Source organism: Polyodon spathula, chromosome 2 (assembly GCF_017654505.1).
Source record: "Polyodon spathula isolate WHYD16114869_AA chromosome 2, ASM1765450v1, whole genome shotgun sequence".
Lineage (NCBI taxonomy): Eukaryota > Metazoa > Chordata > Actinopteri > Acipenseriformes > Polyodontidae > Polyodon > Polyodon spathula.
The window spans coordinates 56,966,969-56,991,742 of NC_054535.1; the positions used below are offsets into that span (position 1 = coordinate 56,966,969).

A 24,774-nucleotide genomic window follows, 5' to 3' on the forward strand; every position below is an offset into this window, starting at 1 on the left:
CTTGAAGGATCCCAGGGTGTCAGCTTCAACAACATTACTGGGGAGTTGATTCCAGACCCTCACAATTCTCTGTGTAAAAAAGTGTCTCCTATTTTCTGTTCTGAATGCCCCTTTTTCTAAACTCCATTTGTGACCCCTGGTCCTTGTTTCTTTTTTCAGGCTGAAAAAGTCCCTTGGGTCGACACTGTCAATACCTTTTAGAATTTTGAATGCTTGAATTAGGTCGCCACGTAGTCTTCTTTGTTCAAGACTGAACAGATTCAATTCTTTTAGCCTGTCTGCATATGACATGCCTTTTAAGCCCGGAATAATTCTGGTCGCTCTTCTTTGCACTCTTTCTAGAGCAGCAATATCTTTTTTATAGCGAGGTGACCAGAACTGCACACAATATTCAAGATGAGGTCTTACAAGTGCATTGTACAGTTTTAACATTACTTCCCTTGATTTAAATTCAACACTTTTCACAATGTATCCGAGCATCTTGTTAGCCTTTTTTATAGCTTCCCCACATTGCCTAGATGAAGACATTTCTGAGTCAACAAAAACTCCTAGGTCTTTTTCATAGATTCCTTCTCCAATTTCAATATCTCCCATATGATATTTATAATGTACATTTTTATTTCCTGCGTGCAGTACCTTACACTTTTCTCTATTAAATGTCATTTGCCATGTGTCTGCCCAGTTCTGAATCTTGTCTAGATCATTTTGAATGACCTTTGCTGCTGCAACAGTGTTTGCCACTCCTCCTACTTTTGTGTCGTCTGCAAATTTAACAAGTTTGCTTACTATACCAGAATCTAAATCATTAATGTAGATTAGGAATAGCAGAGGACCTAATACTGATCCCTGTGGTACACCGCTGGTTACCACACTCCATTCTGAGGTTTTTCCTCTAATCAGTACTTTCTGTTTTCTACATGTTAACCACTCCCTAATCCATGTACATGCGTTTCCTTGAATCCCAACTGCGTTCAGTTTGAGAATTAATCTTTTGTGCGGGACTTTGTCAAAAGCTTTCTGGAAATCTAAATAAACCATGTCATGTGCTTTGCAATTATCCATTATCGATGTTGCATCCTCAAAAAAATCAAGCAAGTTAGTTAGGCACGATCTCCCTTTCCTAAAACCATGTTGACTGTCTCCCAGTACCCTGTTACCATATAGGTAATTTTCCATTTTGGATCTTATTATAGTTTCCATAAGTTTGCATATAATAGAAGTCAGGCTTACTGGTCTGTAGTTACCTGGTTCAGTTTTGTTTCCCTTTTTGTGGATCGGTATTACGTTTGCAATTTTCCAGTCTGTCGGTACCACCCCTGTGTCAAGAGACTGCTGCATGATCTTGGTTAGCGGTTTGTAAATTACTTCTTTCATTTCTTTGAGTACTACTGGGAGGATCTCATCCGGCCCAGGGGATTTGTTTATTTTAAGAGCTCCTAGTCCCTTTAACACTTCTGCCTCAGTTATGCTAAAGTTATTTAAAACTGGATAGGAACTGGATGACATGTGGGGCATGTTGTCAGTATCTTCCTTTGTAAAAACTTGTGAAAAGTAATCATTTAACATATTTGCTATTTTTTTCTTCTTCCTCTACGATTTTGAAGGCACATTAAAGGCATAAGCTTGGCCGAAAGCGAGAGCTGTGCCACAGGCATGTCAGACTGCATCATCTGATGGGAGGACCAGCTGATCATCCACCTCCTCTGAAACAGCGATAGAGAGCATGTCATCTATCTCATCAGTCACTGTCTGCAAGGGTGCAGACTGAGTGATCGGTGACTCTGCTGGCAGTGACGGTGGAGCTGAGCGCACTCTTAGCAGCTTTGCAAGGATTGCTTGCTGACTCAAAACCACTTCCCGGATCTAATTGATCTACCGAACGTGATTGGTGGTCTTTCATCCTCCTCCACTTTGGAGGGGGGAAGGTGAAGGGTAACTGTAGGAAGACGGTGAGGAACGAGAGGTAGAGCTAGATATAAGGCTCTTTCTAACTCGATTCCTACCCTCTCTCTGGACAGGACAACGAGAAGGGGGGCCAGCTTCACTGGTGGAGTACAGTGATGCCAAGCGCTGCGCAGGTGTGAGGGATCTTTCCCTAGAGTGATGTGCTACTCGGTTCTCCAGAGTACGTTTCTTGAACGATGCAAAGATATCACACAAAGTGATGTCTGTCAAAGCCTTCTGCGTATGTTCAGGTCTGAGGCACGCAATGCACTCCATGTGACCGGCCTTTGCAGGCAGCTTGGCCTTGCAAGTGGTACAAGCATGGAACCCAGACATGTTAACAATGCTGTGCAATAGTGTGCAATAAACTAAAAAGTGGATTTTTTTTTTGGTACTGTATATAAGTACCTGCACAAGGAACGGGTTATCGAGCCATAGGAAATAATAACAACAGAAAAACAGCTCGAAATTCTTCAGCTATATATGTAGCAAGCTAAAAAGCGCTAACAATAGGTAAATAGAGAAGAAAAATGCACTTACCTGTTTCAGGAGTAATCAGCACGGATGAAAAAAGAAAATGGCGATGATTGTAGGGCTCACTACTGCTTATGGTTGTAGGGCCGAGTCTCAGCAGCGCCTTTACTTTGGCAGGAATCTTTTGTATAGAGATTTTCAATTCGGGTGTCTTAAAGCGAAACACCCATTTTGTAATGGTTAATATTCCCTACTTGAAAGGGAACTAATCACTTTCCCAAGCACACTTTCTTGGTGCTGAAAGAATAACTCAAGTACAGAATCAAGAGTACAGCACGGTATCATAGTACATGCCGTTGGTATGTAACAGAGCGAGCCGGCAGATGCTAAACAACTACCTGTATGCGGCAGGAACCCTTTAATAGACATATCAACGAAGCAACAGTTTGCACCTCCTTACCTTGCATTCACATAGATTTAAATATCAAAGACACTGCTTCTACAGTAGTAAGCTAGCCGACTGATTAATGTATTAGTAAATTTTGTCAACATTTTGAATGTAAGGTTAATGTACGAAAGGTGCTCTTTTCTTATTCCACTGCCTGTTCAGCCTGTTTTATACAGGCTATAAAAACAGATGATTCCAGCAGGAATATTAATAGTTAGGCTTCCAGCCTATTGTTATTGTTAAAGTTTTTTTTATTTATTTATTTATTTATTATTATTATTTTTTACTTTCCAAAACTTTAAACTGCTGCTGCTTCAAAGCTGTGTGACTGATCAGGTTCTGACTTGGCAGGTAACAAGCAGGATACATTGGCTGTCAGACGCTGAAAGAATTTTGCTGCTGAGTCCTTGCAATTGGCCCTGTGACGCATTTTTTGATAAAACCTTTCAAAATCTTCTTCTTGGGAACCGGTGAAGCGATTGATCTGAAACTTAACATATATCATCAGCATCCAAACCTGCATCAAGTTTCGAAGCATAAGTTGCTGTGATAAATTTTAATGTCGAAATGGCTGCCACAAACTGTAATGAAATGCACCCTTAACAGCAAACTGCTGCTATTTGAACACCGTTTGACCAACACACTCCAAACTTGGTAGTTATTTTCCCAGTAACAATGGAATACAAATATGTTAAAATGGTGATGTTTTATAAAACAAGATGGCCGCTGGATGTACATTTACGTGTGAAATTTAAAACTGCCTCAGTTGACAAATGATTTACTTGACTAACTCGAAACTTCACATGCGTTATCCTTGACACTGTAGCAATACAACTGACTTTTAAGAAACTGGTGTTAAACCGAAATGGTCGTGTGATGCATTTCTTCTTGAAAACTCCCGAAATGTTATTTTCTGGCACCGTTAAATGGATTGATCTGACACTTGGCAGATATTATCAGCATCCAAACCTGCTTGCAAAGCAGAAGTTGCTGTGATACAATTCAATAGTAAAATGGCTGCAGCAAATTTCACCAAAACGCGTCCTTAACAGCAGACTGCTTTTATTTGAAAACCTTCTGACCAACAGACTCCAAACTTGGTAGTCACCGTTCTGGTGACAACGGAATACAAATAGGTTAAAATGGTTATGTTGTGAAACAATATGGCTGCCACTCTTACATTTTCTTTTTATATTTAAAACTGCTTCAGTTTAAAAATGGTTTACTTGATTAACTCCAGACTTGAAAACCATCGCGCTTGTGCCGATAAAACTTATATTTTCAAAAATGGCATTTGTGTGTTTGTGACGGGGAACTCCCCGTCTATATGACTATGTTTGGAACTGGCAGGGAGGGGGTTAAAATTCTCCCTGCCAGAAAAACATGTGAGAATGTGGCTGGAGCTCTAATTGAGTAATTATTGATTAATTGGGCTCCAGCACAGGGGATAAAAGCCAGGGGAGATGCCCTGGCTGGCAGTGGTGTGTTTTCTGTTTGGGGTGTGGTCTTTTGTTTGGGAGTTTGCTTCTATGTTGAATAGTTTTTGTTTAGAATTAAAGGAAGACCTGGAATTTGACCATTTACTCTTGTAAGTTCATTTTGGATTATTTATTTTTGAACCTCTTTCTGTTGGCCCTTGTGCCTGTTTGTTTGACTATTTTTGTTTAATAAAGAACTTTATTTTGCCTTTACTCTGTCTCTGAGCCTCAATCCACTCGCCAGCCTGTCACAGCGTTAAACAAGATGACTGCCTAATGCATTTTTGAAAAAAAAAATTCAAAATCTTCTTCTGTGGAACTGTTGAAGTTGTTGATTTTAAATTTGGCATATTGAGAACTAAACATGCTTAGATGGGTACTGATACTGGGGCTTGGGAGCCATAAAACTGCCTGGCAGTTCTAGTTATTATTATTATTGTTGTTTTTGTTGTTAATGTATATGTATTTTCTTATATCAGAGGCCCTTATCCAGGGCGACTTACAGTTCTTACAAAAAAACACATTACAAAAATCAGATCAGTCCAGATAGGGAGCAATAGCGGTTTGACAGAAGGATCATGGCTAATACTGAGAAAGAAAAAGTAAACGGATGGTACTGTAACAGAAAACCAGAAAGTCAAAAAATGTAAATCAATTAGAATTGGTAACATCTATTCATATTTGTGTGACAGTTGTCAAAATTATGGAGACAGAAGTGGAGAACTCATAAACTCACTTCCCAGCAAACAGCATAGCATGCTTACATTTGTTTGAATTCTGTAGATTGTGATGGCCCTTTAAATATTTAGCTTATTAGCCATGCTAATGCCTGTAATAATGATAAATGTGAGATACAAATGTATGCATATACGCAAATTTCATACACTTAAGCACAAAATTATTTGAATTGCTCCGAAAACAAATTTGAATGAAAATGGCTGAGTTTTGTGGTAAGTGTGACAGGTTTGCAACGTGCAGAATGTTTCCATTCCTCTCCTCAGCAACATTGGCAAAGGGCTTCAGTGCCCAAAGGCTCAATCCATAAAACATCCCTGTAGTTGTATTCTCCAAAAGCTCCCTTTCCTTTTCATGAAACTCACCTGGTAATTCTACTCAGGTATAAGGACAAAGCTGACTTTTTTTCTGTTGGAAGGAGCTTTCAGCAGGAGTATGAGTAAGGGATGCACATTGCATTGACAGGCAGCGTTCTTGGTTGGCTCCATACTGAGAATCCAGTCTTTGGGGCTTCCGAATAGTGTAGTGTTTTCACTATTGTGGGTTTGTTTTACAGTCCACACTTCTGTAAATATGTTTATGTATAGTGTAAGAAGCACGGGTCGGAGCCACTCAGAACACCGGCTGAAAGCGCGTTTTTGTAAAAGAGAGTGGACATTGATGCTACAGAGATATTTTGTCTGTCTCCTTTGTGTTGATACTTATCCAGTTAGCAAGTCGCTTTTATTTAAGTTATATATTAAATAGCCTACACCATCTTGTAGTCCATTGTTTCATTTATCCATTTAGTAGCTTATTTAAATATTTGTAGGGATGGACATGCAACTTCAGGGGTAGGGTGACCACCTTTTCACAATGCAAAAATGGGACACTATTTACATTTTTTTTTTTTTTTTTGGTTACTTGTATCTTTTATTGTTGTTGTGGACTATTTGGCTGTCATTGTAGTTGATATTCTGTCTTGATAGCAGTGCGCTGTATTTATTCATTTTTAAAAAGGGAAACTCAGGAAAGAACAGATATGCAGTATCATGTGAAAGATTTCTGGTCGCGCGCCTGGATATATACATACTTTTTAATTTTTATTGTTTTAACTAGTGAGTGAGAGAGTATTGGGCATTGCAAAATAATGCGGCAGGGGTGGTGCTATGATGCGCTATAATTAGATATGCTATGGTTTGGCTGTGGCTCTAAACTGTAAGATTGCACTATGTCTACAAATTCAGGACAAATGCCGTCCCAGAGGTATTAAGCTCGGGACCGGGACTTGATCTTTACATTTCGGGACTGTCCTAGCCAATTAGGGACGGGTGGTCACACTAATGCTACCGATGTGTGTTGAGCTTTGATTCTGCATTCCATGTGCAGGTTACATTTAAGTGTAGACTTGTCTGAGGAATATTGGTATGTACTGTACACCTATGACAGCTGCTTGGCAGGGTATTAATAACAGTCCATTGTCGTGTAGTATTCCAATCAATGTTTGTGAAAAAGCACACATTTTTGCGAGGCACAAATTTTGCAAGGGGATTGCGCATCACTTTGAATGTCTGGGTCCATATGTAGAACAGTTTCATAGTAAGAGACAAATACAGAAAGTTGATGTTGATTTACTTTTTATTATTGGTGGTGATCATCATGACGGCACAGCTGTGTCAATAACAATAGTACATGACAAGATAAAGCATTTGAGACAATACAGAAATGCAATGTGTGTAAATTACATCTTATGATTTTGAATACAGATATATTCCATTACATAAATGAAGATGCAGGACAGTTGGCTCCATTTTAGTCATCAACAGTGGCACCTAAAAAAGAAGATGTATTAACTAATAAAGAAATAACATGATATCAAGACTGAATCTTTGGTTAGGAGAAAACAAGTACTGTACTGTAAAATCACTCTCCTATCTTTTCTACTGTAGCCTTTGTCCTTCAGTAGCCTGAGATAAAGATGTAATGTTTTCAAATGTTTTCAATTGCTATGAATTTCTGTGCTGGAGTGCATGGCAAGTCAAGGCATGGGACCGAGAGCTCCAAGGTCTGAATCCTGGTTGTGCAGAGTTGCCTCACACGGTTGGAAACCCACAAGGATTGCATTATTGGGTTTGGGCATTACCTCATCATGACTCCAACTGATCAGGCAGACTGACCAGGCTGGGTTCTAGATTCGGTATCTTTAAAATATCCGTTGTTTAGATTTGGCGGGTGAAAGGAGGCGAATGGCTTGACAGTGTAAACAAAGCTGTCTATTGATATTAAGTCCCCAGCAGTGAGTTGGCATTCAAATTGGGCATTTCAAATTTGGTAGAAAAACAAAAGGTAAATGTGTGTTGCTGTTTTTTTCTTTTTTTAAACAGTTCAAATAAAGGAACAGCTGTCTTCATTTTGGCATCTGTGTTGCTTACATTAGCTGCTTAATGTATGCCTCAATCACATTGTTGAAAAGGGTGGAGGTATTAAGTATCTAACTGCTTGCAAAAATACTTATGGCTAACACTAAACAAATATACATTACAAAATCATGCAGAACTGAGTTTAGATTATTTACCTTAAGTCCATTTATAGGCCAAGTATTCCTTTGCTTTTTTCAATCAATTTTGCTCCCTGAAAGTAAAGAAAAAAATTAGATGATCTGAACTACATGATGTGAAATGGGGGGCTGGGGAGGGAATCCCAGGAGTACTTAAAACCTAATTATTTTAAAATCACAGACATTAAATGCATACCTCAGTTCTGAAGCATAGTTCCTTAGCAACATCTGCGCAACATTCTTTCACAAGTTGGAACTCAACAACGATTGCCATTAATTGTTCCTTTGTCATTGTAGTTTTCAGTTTCACCAAATCATACAGAAGCCTGAAATACAAATTAAAATGTCAAAACAAAGATTGTCCAAGATAAGGGATATAGAAATACTAAAAGAAGCTTGATAAATTCAGTGACAAACATTTTGACTAGAAGTCTTTGTTAAGTCTCCATTGAGTAAGTATAACTTGTATAAATGTATTCAACACAATTTAGAAATCATTTTTTTCTTATTCATTATTAGGCATATACTTTAAGTGATTGGATTTGGCAGCTATCTATGAAATTAAATATACAAATATTATACAACTGTGGCACAGTTGGAAGAGGTGCAGGAGAGTTCATTTAGCTTAGCAGCAAAAAGTATGATGATGAAACATAATTTTCTCACCTAGTCGTGGTTGCAAATAATTCTTTAGGTTTCATGTCACACATATGGTGATCCAGATGGAACATATCAGGTGAGAATGGTTGAGGTACAAACGTTGTGTCAGGCTGAATCTCAAGAATGCAGATCCTCCGTTGCGAATATGATTCATTACAGCAGTGGTCAATATGTTCATTTATATCTGCGGGATTTGTTTCTGAGCAGGTCTCATCAATGGCGTTGGTCAACTGTCATGGAAGACTGGTTGTTACTTTTTGACAGTAGGGTGTAACTCCCTTTTATACACTTAGGACTTTAATTAATTTTAAGACCGATAATATGTATAACTCAGTAATAGAAAGCTTTGAGTTTCAAATAAATAATATATAATATATATATATATATATATATATATATATATATATATATATTATCTATATATATATATATATATCTACGAGAGAGCAGATTATATATATATATATATATAAAGAGAGAGGAGAGAGAGAGAGAGAGAGAGAGAGAGAGAGATATGCTTACCAGTTCTTCAGCACATGTCATTAAATGGCTTTCATCTCTACTACAGCAACTGTCAATAATTCTAGCAATCTTATGTGCAACTCTCATCAGCCCTTCATAAGGTGCCTGGGGCATTATCTTTGTATACTGGATAAGCATTCTGAAATAACAAATAATTAAACAATTAGGATATGATTCAAATATCACATTGGGTTTACTTTTACATTGGTACAGGGGTTAAACCATAACAAATTACTGTAAAATGCAGAATTACAATAATATCAAAACAAACATCACCCACCCTCTTTCTGAGTGTATATATGTTACCTATACCTAGGTTTTCATACTCAACATATGCACGAGGAGTATGGAAAAGGAGTTTGCTATCACTGATCAACATGGCAGAGATGTCTCTGCTGGATGCCAATTATATGAAATGGTAATTTTACAGCCAGTAATAGTTGTTCATAAAATTGGTTTCTTGTGTATTTGTTTGCACGGATTTGTAGATTTAGTTGACAAAGAGCTGGGTCCAAATGTATTTATCAACCCCAGATAGCCCTTATGAGATTTTTGTTTCTGCGCATAGCAAATGATGATCTAAGCAGAAATAACAAGAGATAATTCTACAAAACACACATATAGGCTATTAAACAGGTAAGAAAGTACATGTTAATTGTAGATGACAGGGAGTATCTCTTTCATTTTATTAGGCTGAGAATACCTTTATATATAACACTTACAACTTTTCAAAACCTTCTTCTCCAAATTTCTTCTCGGCTGCACACATTTGTTTAAAGTGAAGAATGTGTTTCTTAATAGTCAGTGCCAGCTCCTCCTCCTGGTGGTCAAAACCAATAAATAATTAATACTTTTGTTCAACGACGATACATATTTGCTGTCAAAGGGATGGCTCTTGAGCCATCAAATGGCAAACTGAAATCCAAGATATGGCTCTTCGCGTTTACAGGTAGATTAACCCATTTAAAACTGTTAAAGGGTTTTTTAAAAAGCAATCTCTTAGTTGGATCTAATATCATTGCTTCTATTTAGTCAGCTTTTAGTTTAAGACTCCCTTGGTTGTTGCTGTTGTAGGTACAATGTTAATGCATTGTACTCATTGGCTGAAACACAATTCCTCATACTTTGCAGCAGTGGATTTGTAACTACAATCTAACTGCTTTATAATAACAGGATATATATATATATATATATATATATATATATATATATATATATATATATATATATATATATTAAGGACATACGCCCCCGTAGCATTCTGGGGGATTCTCAGTTTTGCAGCACTTGTCCAGAATGGCTTCATATCCTTTGCCGACCCTTAAAATCTCCTGAACAGACAACTCTGGATGCCTTCTTGAATACTCATAAATAAATCTAAAAACCAAATCATAAGAACATAAGAACATAAGAAAGTTTACAAACAAGAGGAGGCCATTCAGCAGATCTTGCTTGTTTGGCTGTTAGTAGCTTATTGATCCCAGAATCTCATCAAGCAGCTTCTTGAAGGATCCCAGAGTGTCAGCTTCAACAACATTACTGGGGAGTTGATTCCAGACCCTCACGATTCTCTGTGTAAAAAAGTGCCTCCTATTTTCTGTTCTGAATGCCCCTTTGTCTAATCTCCATTTGTGACCCCTGGTCCTTGTTTCTTTTTTCAGGTTGAAAAAGTCCCTTGGGTCGACATTGTCAATACCTTTTAGAATTTTGAATGCTTGAATTAGGTCGCCGCGTAGTCTTCTTTGTTCAAGACTGAACAGATTCAGTTCTTTTAGCCTGTCTGCATATGACATGCCTTTTAAGCCTGGAATAATTCTGGTCGCTCTTCTTTGCACTCTTTCTAGAGCAGCAATATCTTTTTTATAGCGAGGTGACCAGAACTGAACACAATATTCAAGATGAGGTCTTACTAATGCATTGTACAGTTTTAACATTATTTCCCTTGATTTAAATTCAACACTTTTCACAATGTATCTGAGCATCTTGTTAGCCTTTTTTATAGCTTCCCCACATTGTCTAGATGAAGACATTTCTGAGTCAACAAAAACTCCTAGGTCTTTTTCATAGATTCCTTCTCCAATTTCAGTATTTCCCATATGATATTTATAATGTACATTTTTATTTCCTGCGTGCAGTACCTTACACTTTTCTCTATTAAATGTCATTTGCCATGTGTCTGCCCAGTTCTGAGTCTTGTCTAGATCATTTTGAATGACCTTTGCTGCTGCAACAGTGTTTGCCACTCCTCCTATTTTTGTGTCATCTGCAAATTTAACAAGTTTGCTTACTATACCAGAATCTAAATCATTAATGTAGATTAGGAATAGCAGAGGACCTAATACTGATCCCTGTGGTACACCGCTGGTTACCACACTCCATTCTGAGGTTTTTCCTCTAATCAGTACTTTCTGTTTTCTACATGTTAACCACTCCCTAATCCATGTACATGTGTTTCCTTGAATCCCTACCGCGTTCAGTTTGAGAATTAATCATTTGTGCAGGACTTTGTCAAAAGTGTTCTGGAAATCTAAATAAGCCATGTCATATGCTTTGCAATTATCCATTATTGATGTTGCATCCTCAAAAAAATCAAGCAAGTTAGTTAGACACGATCTCCTTTTCCTAAAACCATGTTGACTGTCTCCCAGGACCCTGTTACCATATAGGTAATTTTCCATTTTGGATCTTATTATAGTTTCCATAAGTTTGCATATAATAGAAGTCAGGCTTACTGGTCTGTAGTTACCTGGTTCAGTTTTGTTTCCCTTTTTGTGGATCGGTATTACGTTTGCAATTTTCCAGTCTGTCGGTACCACCCCTGTGTCAAGAGACTGTTGCATGATCTTGGTTAGCGGTTTGTAAATAACTTCTTTCATTTCTTTGAGTACTATTGGCAGGATCTCATCCGGCCCAGGGGATTTGTTTATTTTAAGAGCTCCTAGTCCCTTTAACACTTCTGCCTCGGTTATGCTAAATTATTTAAAACTGGATAGGAACTGGTTGACATGTGGGGCATGTTGTCCGTATCTTCCTTTGTAAAAACTTGTGAAAAGTAATCTTTTAATATATTTGCTATTTTTTTTTCTTCATCTACGATTTTGCCATTTGTATCTCTTAGAAATTTACCCTCCTCTTTGAATGTTCTCTTGCTGTTGTAATATTGGAAAAACATTTTGGAATTGGTTTTAGCTCCCTTAGCAAAGTTCATTTCTATTTCTCTCTTGGCCTTTCTAACTTCCTTTTTGACTTGCGTTTGCAGTTCCGTGTACTCTTTCTGTGTACTTTCTTTTTGGTCCCTTTTGAGTGCTCTGTAAAGTGTCTTTTTTCGCTGAATATTTTTTTTAATTGATCTATTAAACCATTTTGGCAATTTAGTTTTACATTTAGATATGTCTACTTTAGGGATGTAATTGTTTTGCGCCTCTAGTACTACATTTTTGAAGAACAACCATCCTTTTTCTGTGGATGTTTTCTCTATTTTACTCCAATCTACTTCTGTTAGTCTTTGTTTCATACCTTCATAGTTTGCTTTTCTAAAATTGTAAACCTTAGCTTTAGTCATTACTTTTGGGGTTTTAAAAAACACTTCAAATGAGACCATGTTGTGGTCTGAGTTTGCTAGTGGTTCTTCGTTATTTGAAAAGACTAAATCAAGGCATGCCTCCCCTCTAGTCGGTGCCTTGACAAATTGTGTTAGGAAGCAGTCACTTGTCATTTCCACCATTTCAATTTCATCCGTTGTGCTCCCCACCGGGTTTTCCCATTTTATATGGGGGAAGTTGAAATCCCCCATTAGTATGACTTCTCCTTTGCTACACGCATTTCTAATGTCATTGTATAACAGATTATTTTGCTCACCGTCTGAATCTGGCGGTCTATAGCATGCTCCTATTATTATGCCCTTTGAATTTTTGTCCGTTATTCTGACCCATATTGATTCGGCTTTATTTACTTTGTCCAGGTTTAACACCTGGGCTTCAAGACTGTTTCTTATGTATAGCGCTACCCCTCCTCCTCTTCTGTCCTGCCTGTCTTTCCTATACAGTGTATACCCACAAATATTATATTCGTCCCCATCACTCTCAGACAACCAAGTTTCTGTAACACCTATCACATCATAGTTACTTGTTAGTGCAGTAGCTTCAAGTTCTAAAATTTTGTTTCATATTCAAGTTGTTAGATTATTTGACAGAGAGGGACACATGCTACTCAATAAATATAATGTCTTATAATAGCAGCACTTAACACCACTGCACTTAACCCTATGTTGCACTGAATCAAGCATACTAGATAGTATACTGTATTTTTGATCAGTAGAAGTTGTTCATTAAATACTGAGTTATTTTCATTTGTATATAATAAACACAAAAAGATAAATGACAATGACCACATGTGGTCCTTTATAGAAGCAGCCATGCTGTTACAGTACTTCCATAATAACATTAGCACAAATGTCTAATTATATTAACAATGGCAAACAAAAATACTGCTTCCGTTTAAATTATTGAAATAGTTTTACCTTGTTTTTTACTGTCATTTCTCTTATCAGAACTTCACATAGTAGAGATACTACACTAAAGCAGTAGAGAGTATATTTAAAATTTTCACATGGTGGTAAACTTTAAAAATTCATCAGTAATTATAGTAAAATCTGAAATTCTTTAAGGGGAATTTAGAAAACTTCACACTCACAGTATATTAAACAGCGATGAACATGATACTGTATATGCTATAGATATGTATGTTAGATTTCTTATAGACAGTATAAGAAATATAACAACTAGAAAACAGTATCACAAGTTATAGTTACTGAATCATGAAATATAATTAATATTTAAAACATTGTTATTCTTTGTAATTGTTTATTAATAGCATAATGTTTATAAGGTGCACATTTTACTAGCAGTGTGCAATCTTACCTTGCCAGGAACTGATCACCTTTTTGGGCATATCTTTCACAAATGTCTTTGTCTTTAATGAAACTGTCAGCTTTTGCTGAGAGATCCGTGGGTTTGTCATCAGGCTCCATCTTTTCAATGCAATCCCCTCGCTCGATTATCGAAAGCTTGCAGCAATCTGCCAGGTGCTTGGTTCTAGACAAGATTTCGTCGTTTGAGCAGACATCATCCACTAATTGTTTCTGTAAAAAAATGTAAATGAAACCTTGTAGAATGTCTGTATTACCTCGTGTAGTCTGTTAGACTGCTTCATACTTTCTGTTATTGCCATTAAGCTGTCTGAACAGGTTTCTATAAACATATTCATAGAAAAACAGACACATATATATATATATATTATATATATATATAATATATATATATATATATATATATATATATATATATATATATATATATATATACAATCACATACGTAGTGTTATGCAGAGAAGCCATTACTCCTACTCGGAGTTAGCTTCATACTTTAAGGGTACTTGTATTTATGTGATGTCACTGCAAGTTATATTTCACATGAAAAATGAACCTACCCTTTCTTTCATACATTTGATCATTTCACCCTTACAGCAAGTGGTTACCATATGTGCAATTTGCTCTGTCATTTTTGCAACTTCTTCAAATGTGGCTTGTGGTAACTTCTGGCTATACTTGACAATTTTTCTGAAAAACAGAACCCAAAACATCATACATTGTTAGTAATGTAAACATGTGAAGAAGGATAGGCTAGTTCTCAGTTTTTTACTATGTTTTGAACTAAAGTAGAACTACGAACTCTTCAATCCAAAGTTTAAAAGAATAAACACATACATGTATTCATAAATGTGAAACAAAATATATCAATATATTAAATAAATAAATACAATGAATATCAAACTATGTTTGAGCTCATGTATCACTTACATTCTTTATTTGAACACTGACATTTCTTATTCATGTCAACAATTCCTGTGTGGCACGATATCGTGGATGCATTGGGTGATTTATTAGATTAGAATACCCGGAAGGGTTTACAAGAAACACATTGCTTTATTGATTTATTTATACAGGTTTAGATAGCTTGGAAAACCAAATGGGTGTATGACAATCCAAATAAAGGCAGTCTATAACAAAAAAAAAGTTAAAATATATTCTTACATGGCCTTTATAATCCTAAGTCCATATTTGTTATGAACCAAGCAAATAGATCTCAACTGGGAAATACGATTTTCAACAGTATGTTTCATAGCAGTACCCTGTGGAAAAAAAATAAACATAATTGTCAGCATTTTTCAATGTTATGAAAAACAAAATCTAAAACTATTTAACTGGATCATCTACATTAATAAAATAACAATGGACAAACCCTATTACTAAAACTGCAGTTTATTATCAATGCCAAAAGATAATAATAGCACATCATCAAAACACATTTGTTATAGTCAGGATTCTGGGTTTATTGGTTGATTAGAGCAAACATTGGGACAAGCCATTTTTTAGAGCATTTTTCACCCTGGATTGCCTTGGTTACCCCTACAAATAAGTGGTTGAGGCACAGGGAGATTCCCTGGTGTTTGAAGAATATCCAGCCAGGGATTATCATGCAGATACAATAACTTGGGTATTCTCTTTGACAGAATACAGTAACTGTTCGAGCAGGATCTTGTGTTGTAGGATGTAGGATGTAGCCCAGTCACACTAATTCATTAACATGAACATTATCACAAACTGGTCCACTTATTTACACAGACTAGCTTGCATTTTTTGTGTTTTGATAGTTTTTATGTGACCAACTATGAAAAAACTCCCTTGGAATTGTACCTTTAACCCTTTAAAGGAACAATAAATATTGTGTATACACAGAGTCAAGCAGAATCAAACGCATATCAAAAAACACATTTTTATACTGCTTTGAATAGTTAATTACTGAGAATACCTTTTCAAGAAAGCATTTGTTTATATCATCATCATGGCAGCAACTTTGAAGTATGCCCTCAAAGCCCTTAGCAATCCCCAGTACCACCTGAGGCTGCATCAAAACATGTTTTTTGGAAAAGTGGTAGATAAAACTAGAGAAAAGGAAAAACAGGATTTTCAATTTATAATACAGAACAACAAACTGTCGCTGTGGTGCTAGCTTACTTTTTCTATGAAAGTAAATGGTATGGACAACAGCTTAAAGGTAGAAGATTGTTTTTCTTGTAGATTTTGCAAGATGTTTTGTAACACTAAGACAGAACATATTAGCGTATCTAAGAACAATCTTTTGACTAAGAATTAGAGATTTTTATATGTTACAGTCCCACAAAATGTTAGATAAACAAACAAAATAGATTATTACATTTAGTTTCTAACTTCAACATATCTGGAATCACAATGCCCAAAAATGGTGTTTTAATCATGTAAAATTTAGTTTTAACAAACCAAATTCAGCAACTTTTTCTACCAGGCAGACATCTTGGATTTTAGTCATGAGCACAGCAGTTGTGACAGTGCACAAGTCTGTACTACAGATATATGCATATGTGTAACTTTTAAAAAACAAGGGTTTTGTTTACTGTATATCAAAATACAATTATAAAAGTCTAGGTAAAGCTCACTCCGCTCTCCTACAGCACCACTGTAAAATGGCATGCTTGGCAAATCGGCACCATATTTCCGCCCAAATATCTAAAAACCCAAGCATGGTTGGCTCTTGGTTTAATGATGATGCATTATAGACACCTTCAACAGCAAACAGTGGACATCGTACATCGGCCTTGATTGGTTTAGGTTCAGAGTAAAGAAAGGAATCTTTTTTTTTTGTTTTGTTTTCATCTTTCTGCATGTCCTGCATACTAGGACCACATTAGCAGAAAGACTGAACTGTCTACTTTTCATTTATTATACAGCCATGAATCAAAGTAGACAAAGACAGCTGGATATGGAGCTTGAATAAGTATAGCAACTAAAACATGGTGCCACGCACCCACAGCAGATTGTCATTTCACTGTCATAACTGCATTTGATTTCACATATTTGTACAACATTTTTACCATTTTCAAAATGCTGCAGATGATATTTTCTATTTTTTAAAGGGAAATAAAACTAAAATTATCAAAGTATTATGATTATTAGTATGTATAGTTCTAAAAAAATGCAGAAGGATTGTGCTTCACTGATTAGTATACAATTATATGATGAGTTGAAAACCGCAAGGTTCTTGAGCAGCACATAGCAGAACTCTCCATAGGAGCAAAACTCTCAATAGGCAGACTCACCAGACCTCTGGTTTGCCCACACTAGTTAGAGAGATTTGTTTTTGTTTTCATTGTTCTGTACTATTTCTATATTTTTGTGCAATGTTGAGTTTGGCTTAAATGTTGGGTGTTCACTTCTGTACCAATGTACTGTTACTGTACCATTTTGATACCATTGTTATGTTAAAAAAAAAAAATGTGCCAAAGAAAATTGATACCAGTGTAACTCTAATAGTATGTACTAATACAGTGGTTAATACACAATCTTAATAAAAAATGAAAAAAGAAAATAAGACTTAATTCTTACTGTCCCATAATTGTTACTCGGTCTCTTTCATAAGCCTCGCACGTGTCTTTTCCTGGAATATTGTGAACAGTACTTTCCATTGGAATATGTTTTTTGTGTTCAAGGAAACAGTGATGTCTGTCAGCCCCAGTCTTGACACAGCAATCCTCAAGAAGGTTTTTCTGGGTCACTTCATCAGATGCACAAATTGCACTCTGGAAAAGGTCTAACTATTTGTAAAAGAACAAACATGATATAGTTAATATCACTTTACCTAAAATGCTGTTTAAATCCAATTGATATTTATCATAAAAGAGAAAAAAAATCAACAATAATATATACCAGCTGAAAAGGGTTCCAAAATGAGAAATAGAGTTGGTTCATCAGTACTGTTCTGTTATACATCAAGTTTGTTAATTTCACATTTATTTATTTTTTGCTAGATTGTTTCTAGATGATATTTAATAAAGCTGGGAACCATTTTTCTTATTGGGGTTTTAATGTACCTCGTCTTTTGAACAATCAGCACTTGCTCCCTCATCACAACAAGCAATTGCAGCAGTTGCAATCTGTCGAACCAATGGAAGAAGTTCTTCATAAGTACTTTTGGGTAGGTTTTGAGACAATCCGACCAAAACCCTAGAGTAGAAACAGAAATGCATTTTACATTTATAGGCAGAAATTCAAAAGAACTGGGGAAAAACCTTCTAATATTGTGAGATACATCCCCCCCAGGAAAATGTGGAAACATAACTGAATTCTATCAAATTACCTTCTGTATATAAAGTAAATGTCACACACTGTCAGTGCTAAATGACAACATAATACAGTACCAAAACAACACATCAATGCAAATATGCAAAATCTGTTGGTCTGCCTTTTTATTTACTATGTGTGCTTCTTTACCTTACATTACTGCTATTTGCTTATAGTTACTGATAATTTGATTTCTTATACACTGTAAGTAATCTATAGTACAGGGTTTGATGTGTAGTGACAATCTTGAGCTTTACACCGAGTCTTTTTTATTACATAAAGGCTTACACTGAGGTCATTTATTAACTAATAAATTTATAATCAAACTGGCAGCATCTTACTAAAAATGCTTTATACCTAGTATTCGGCGTTTTTGGTTTTTATCTTTTGGGAATTTTCTAGTGTTTATTTTACATATATTAGAATAGGGATAAAATCGGTAAAAAATAGTTTTTAATTGAAACATCGATAAAAGATCGAGAGAAAAAAATCTCATAAAATGTGGAATATGATGAATAACAGTACTGGTTTCTGATTAATAATGTCCCTGGAATGAAGCAGAATCTGTGAATCACATTTTCCCTTTTCTCAAGTTAGCTAAACTGTGCGAATGTTTGGGCAATCGCTGTGTTGACAGAAATAATATCTACAGAAGGTATGAACATGACATCAGCACAAAACAGGCCAGGTTTATTAGCCTTGAAATCATAAAAAAAAAAGAAAAAAGAAAATTGATGACTAAAGCCTCACCATTTTCTGTAAAATATTTTTACTACACACAGTACTGTCGCACGAAGTCACCAATACATACCTCTCTGCAATAAACAGTGGCTGTTCAGCAAAGCACAGCGCTCTGACAAACTCATTAACTGTCATTATATGCTTTCTTTTTTATTAAAGCGCATGTAAAAGCAGGATAAATGGATTGCTTGTCTATTAGTTCACTTTCTTGTTTTAGTTTAATGTGTCGCTTTTTTTCAGTATGTTATTTTGTCAGCGCCAACATGTACCTGCAGTATTCGCAGCGATATGCGTCCTCTGCGTCATCTGACGCCTTCTGCTATCTTTGCTTTTTGCATAATTCGAAACATTTGTTTTCTTTTGAATATTCATACACTAATTTACGTTTTCTCTCCATTCCTCATCCAGTAAAATTATCATATTTTCGTGTAAGTATTTCAATAGTTTTTGATCAAGCTAGTAGTTACTACGCCCAGCAATTGCCACAATAATCATACTTTGATTGGCCGACATAATCAGGTGATAATGTGTTTGTGAAGTGACTGAGAACCACGTTTGAATGTTATTTGATCATCTGATGCCTAAACGTCTGCAGTATCCTAGTATATACAGCTGTTTATTGCAATGTCGGAGTCAAAATAAAGCACACAATATTTTGATTAAAATGCTATTTCCTACAAAATTGTACCAGGAAAATATTGAATAATAGTCAAAAATCTGGAATAAATCAGTAAAATCCGACGTCCTGTAAAAAAAAAAAAAAAAAAAAAAAATCCTGTAATTTCTCGGTAAAATTCGGAATAAACCGGAAACGCAGAACACTATTTATACTGCAGTGCACTTACATGGCTTTAAACCCTTCAGGTGTCACAGCAGTCACATGGTCGCATATGGGGTTATGTACTATAAAGAAAACAAAAATACAGTTTAGTATCTCACTGAATATATGTACAAATGAATAGTAAATATCATATCTATCTATCTATCTATCTATCTATCTATCTATCTATCTATCTATCTATCTATATATATATATATGTATATATATATATATATATGAAAAAATATTTTGAAACAGACTAGAGGAGGCATAAATGTACATATAAAGAGCTGAACCATTATGCTTGGTCTTAGTATAATTCATGCTATACAGTAGGTAAAAGTCTTCATAGAAACTCTCTAGTGTCAAAATTGCACTGTTTACTTTTTTGTTGAAATGCTCTACAACAGATACACATGTTAAAATCATTAAGTCTTATAACCACATCCCTGAATCGCTGTTTTACCAAAAGGTCTTTAAGTAGTACAGTAGGAGTAATTTCTCTATTATTCCATACAGTAACTAAATGGAATGCCAACTTGTTGAAGGCTGCTGTACTGTACTAATGCAGCCAGTAGTTCTTTCTTGTTTAAAATATATATTTGGAACTTTTCTTACCTGCATCTCTTTTTAGCCGCCAAACATCATGGCAATCTGCAAAGGATGTGAGAATTACAAGTGTAATTAAAGCTGCACACTTCATTGTTGAAATAGTGAATGGTTCCAATATGCAACTGAGGGATGCATTGCCTAGAAAAGGAGAACTATTTTATAGATAGTGAGACCCCAGAAATAAATTATTAATCTGTACTTCATTTTTTTTTTGTTTGTTTTTTTGTAAGTGATAGCATGTTGGAGTTTGGAAATTTAATAAAATGCCTAACAATAATTAATTATGTTAGATAAGACTTGTTTGAGTTTTAGGAGAGTGAACCTACTGGCCTTCAAATGATTGTATATTGAACCGGGTAGCTTGTAAATAACTTTATCAGACAGCAAACATTAAAAAACAAACTGTTCACAAGATGTAGTCATAAATAATTTATCTTTTGGGTCATTCCATATGAAATCAATCAAAAAACGGTCATTTTTCACTTTATCTCCTCTGATTTTGATAAACTTTTCCACATGTTATTGTCTTTGGAAGAAATGATTGCACCTGAATTGTAGGCCTGAGTGACCTCCCATTCATGATATTAAGGTCATCAAAGCTTGACCTGATTTTAGACACCCTCCCTGCCTTTACATCGTCTAACTTCCTCCATAACTGACATAGAAAGCTGGCGTTGGTGTCATTTTAAAGCTCTCAAATAGGACTATCTATTTATTATATATTATAAACAAGATAAAAAGTTGTGTGAATCTGTGACCTTTGACCTCACCCAGGTCAAATCACGTAACCTTGGATTTTTGTCAGTTTGTGATAGATTGTAGCCTAGACCCTTATCTACATTTCCTGCAAGTTTCATTTTGTGCCTGCCGTTGGTTGAGGCACAGCGCAGAGTTGAACGCAGAGTGTCAGGTGAATCTTCTAAGTGAATCAATTACACATCTAATACAATTAAACACAAATATTTATTTACAATCGAGTGTCTTGCTGAGACCCAGCAAAAAAGTTTCTCAGTTTGAAAACTTTTGTGCTTTTCTTTGTATTTGGGGTGAAATAAACATGCAACCAACAAAAAATATCAATTATTTTTATTGTACTTAATACACTGAATAAAAATACAAACGCAACATGCAACAATTTCAAAGATTTTACTGAGGTACAGTTCATATAAGGAAATCATTCAATTGAAATAAATTCATTAGGCCCTAATCTATGGATTTCACATGACTGGGAATACAGATATGCATCTGTTTGTCACAGATACCTTAAAAAAAAAGGTAGGGGCGTGGATCAGAAAACTAGTCAGTATCTGGTGTGATCACCATTTGCCTCATACAGCGCAACACATCTCCTTCACATAGAGTTGATCAGGCTGTTGATTGTGGCCAGTGGAATGTTGTCCCACTCCTCTTCAATGGCTGTGCGAAGTTTCTGGATATTGGCAGGAACTGGAACATGCTGTCGTACATGTCAATCCAGAGCATCCCAAACATGCTCAATGGGTGACATGTCTGGTGAGTATGCAGGCCATGGAAGAACTGGGACATTTTCAGCTTCCAGGAATTGTGTACAGATCCTTGCGACATGGGGCCGTGCATTATCAGGCTGAAACATGAGGTGATGGCGGCAGATGAATGGCACGACAATGGGACTCAGGATCTCGTCATGGTATCTCTATGCATTCAAATTGCCATCGATAAAATGCAATTGTGTTTGTTATCCATAGCTTATGCCTGCCCATACCATAACCCCACCGCCACCAAGGGGCGCTCTATTCACAACGTTGACATCAGCAAACCGCTCACCCACACGATCAATTACTTGGCTGCCGATATGGGACTGCCCCAGCAGGTTAAATTACAACTGGGAGGAGCCAAGCCTACCGGCATCCTCATTGGGCTAAAGGGAGACGATTTGCAGCTCCCATCATCACCAGCAGAGGAAGAATGTCTGCTGGTTTTGCCTCCGGAGCAAGAGGGAGAGGAGCTGTCTCCAGCGCCAGAGGAAAAGGAGCCGTGGCTGCTGTCTCCAGCACCAGAGGGAGAGGTCCTACCGATGTCTCCAGAGCAGGAGGGAGAGCCGCACCAGTCTCCTGCAAGTGAGGGAGAGCCGCACCAGTCCCCCCTGCAAGTGAGGGAGAGCCGCACCAGTCCCCTGTAATAAGGGTAGACTACAGGCCGCTCCCACCTCCGCCGCCAGGAGACTACATGCCTCCGCCACCTCCATCAGCAGGAGCCGAGCAGCAGGAGCTGCCTCTGCCTCCGTCACCACCACCGGAAGGAGCAGAGCAGCAGGAGCTGCCTCTGCCTCCGCCACCTTCACTAGCAGAGGGTGAATGCCTGCTGGGTCCCCGTCCACCAGCAGAGGATGATGCCTGCTGGTAACACTTCCCCCACCATCAGGAGGAGAGGAGCTGGAGCTGCTTCTGCCTCCATCACCATCAGGGGGAGAGAAGAAGGAGCTGCCTCTCCCTGTACCAGGAGGACCAGGAATAGATGCTAGCGGTCCTCAGCAGGCCTTGCAGTGGCTGCTGTGGAAGCACAGGGAAGAACCGCCCAGCCGCAGTGGCCGAGAAGAGGGCCAACACCCGCACCCCGGCTTGTCCTGACTCCCTGCCTCGCTTTGCCCAAGGATGCCTGCCTGGCATCACCTGGGGTTGCCTGTCGCTCCGCCTGGGGTTGCCTGCCGCATTGAAGCCATGTGTGCTTTGCACAAGGGGGGGGGGGGGGGGGGGGGGGGGGATTATATGTGGCAAAGTGCCCCGCACCTGTGTGTATTTTGTGTTGTATGTTGTGTGTTAATGTTGGTGTATAGTCATTGGTACACAGGATATAAATGGGTCTGTGTAACACAAGTGTTTTAAATGTATATTTGTATTTAGGCACTAGGATTGCACAGCACTTCACGTGCAAGTAAAAAGTAATATATGAGCATGGAGAATTGCATTTTATTAATTCACATGCAGTTGTACCGTGACTCCAATTGAATGATTGATTAGCAATTGAGTCTCGGTACAGCTGCTTAAAAGCTGCATATTTTCACTCACTCGGGGTTGTGTGTTCGGTGAGTGGAGAACGAGATTGGAGACAGACGTAATAATAATAATTGTAGTAATAATAATAGGAGTGAAAAATATCTGCTCACCGTGTTTTGTTTAGTGTTAGTCTGTTTTGTTTGGCTGTTTATTCTGGCTATTTTCAGCATGTTTTCACTTACTCGGGGTTGTGTGTTTGGTGAGTGGAGAATGGGATTGGAGGTAATTGTAATAGATAATATTAGAAGCTCACCGTGTTTTGTCTGTATAGTCCTTTGTTTGTCTCTTTATTTTGGCAAAAGTGCCGTGTCCTGTGTTTTGTTTGTCTTGTCTTGTTTTTTTTTGTTTTGTTCACCCAACTCCACCTCTCTGTTGTTTATTTCCTGGTTCCTGTTTCTGGTCTGACGTCACCCACTACAACAGTCTTTGTGACACCCATGTCTACAATAAATTTATATGGGTGGCGTGGGAAACAGAATGATCGTGCTGGTCCATTTGGATGCAGGAAGTTAATTTCAGCCTCCCGTTTGTTCTGATCAGCAGACACCACCAGTGACTGTCAGACTGAACAGTAACATATCCTTTCACTTGTTCAAATGGAAGGACCTCCTCTTTGACTGTAATTGATTCTTATCTTTGTTTTGTTGACTGGGAGAACTCTAATAGTAGGACTTTTGCTTTGGAAACTGGTTTAAAGAAGTGGTAATGCCGTGTGCCAGGCACAGTTCTTACCTTGCGGAAACATTGTTCCAGAAAATCTTGCTCAACTTGCCATTGTGCAATCGTGAAGTATTTTACTTCAAGAGCAGGAATGTTGTCTTTTGCAAACCTGTACAATTGGTGTGGAGTCTGGATCTGGTCATGGTATGGATGCTGCAAACTGGATTTTGTTGCCATTTGTTTAATAGTTCCTCCTACACCATCAAAGGGTCCTTTGCCATGAGATGTTGCAAAGAAGTTCCACGCCAAAATCTTCCAAGTGCTGGCAAATGTTGAGGACATTTTTATAGTTCTTCTATTGCCCTGCCCACCCATCAAAGAAGTAACAGATTTTTCTCAGGCGCCTCCCAAATTTGTTCTCCAAGAACCTGAAAAAATAATTTTGAAAGTGATAAACAGTGACTGTGTCATGAGTTATGCATTCCGATACTGCAACTGTGGCAGAGCAAAGCTCTGCCCTTTTTTTAAATTGGCAGGGATGGGGTTAATTTCCCCTACCTGCCTGGGTTTATTATGTTCAGGTGGCTGGGGTTGATTATTTGATTAAATGATTAACTTAATTAACGATCAATCAGCGCCCAGCCACCTGACATAAAAGGAGGCCTCTGCTTCTCATTTGGGAGGAGGGAGTTGAGGAAGCAGGTTGGTGTTTTGTTGATTGTGATTTTTCAATTTTCTAAATCCAGTGAAGGCATTGCCCAGCCTGGAAACCTTTATTTTGTACATTTTGCTTTTTGTCTTTCTTTTTGTGTTTCAATCCCTTTGTTCTGGCCCTTGTGCCCTTTTATTTTTGTATCTATTTATAATAAAGGTATATTTTTTTGAACTGCAGTCTGT

At 37.2% G+C, this 24,774-nt stretch overlaps 1 protein-coding gene across 1 annotated transcript; it reads right to left on the bottom strand.

The window, feature by feature from the left end:
* Positions 1-6,678: 6,678 nt before the first annotated feature.
* LOC121298603 (albumin 1-like) lies at positions 6,679-20,326 on the bottom strand. Its single transcript, XM_041225732.1, has 15 exons — positions 20,192-20,326; positions 19,599-19,656; positions 17,763-17,895; positions 17,278-17,486; positions 15,668-15,800; positions 14,890-14,987; positions 14,286-14,415; positions 13,717-13,937; positions 10,043-10,174; positions 9,520-9,618; positions 8,798-8,936; positions 8,282-8,505; positions 7,812-7,941; positions 7,634-7,689; positions 6,679-6,890 (listed from the first exon to the last, which is right to left on the bottom strand). Exons 1-14 carry the CDS (start codon positions 20,274-20,276, stop codon positions 7,645-7,647), a joined length of 1,836 nt encoding a protein of 611 aa, XP_041081666.1. The 5' UTR covers positions 20,277-20,326; the 3' UTR covers positions 6,679-6,890; positions 7,634-7,644.
* Positions 20,327-24,774: the final 4,448 nt, after the last annotated feature.

Coding starts and splice junctions, on each gene's coding strand:
- LOC121298603 (XM_041225732.1), bottom strand. CDS start 20,276: ATGAAGTGTGCAGCTTTAATTACACTTGTAATTCTCACATCCTTTGCA. Junction 17,487..17,762: donor CTGATTGTTCAAAAGACGAG/GTACATTAAAAC, acceptor TTTTACAAATAG/TTAGACCTTTTCCAGAGTGC. Junction 7,942..8,281: donor TTATTTGCAACCACGACTAG/GTGAGAAAATTA, acceptor TTTGTATTTCAG/GCTTCTGTATGATTTGGTGA.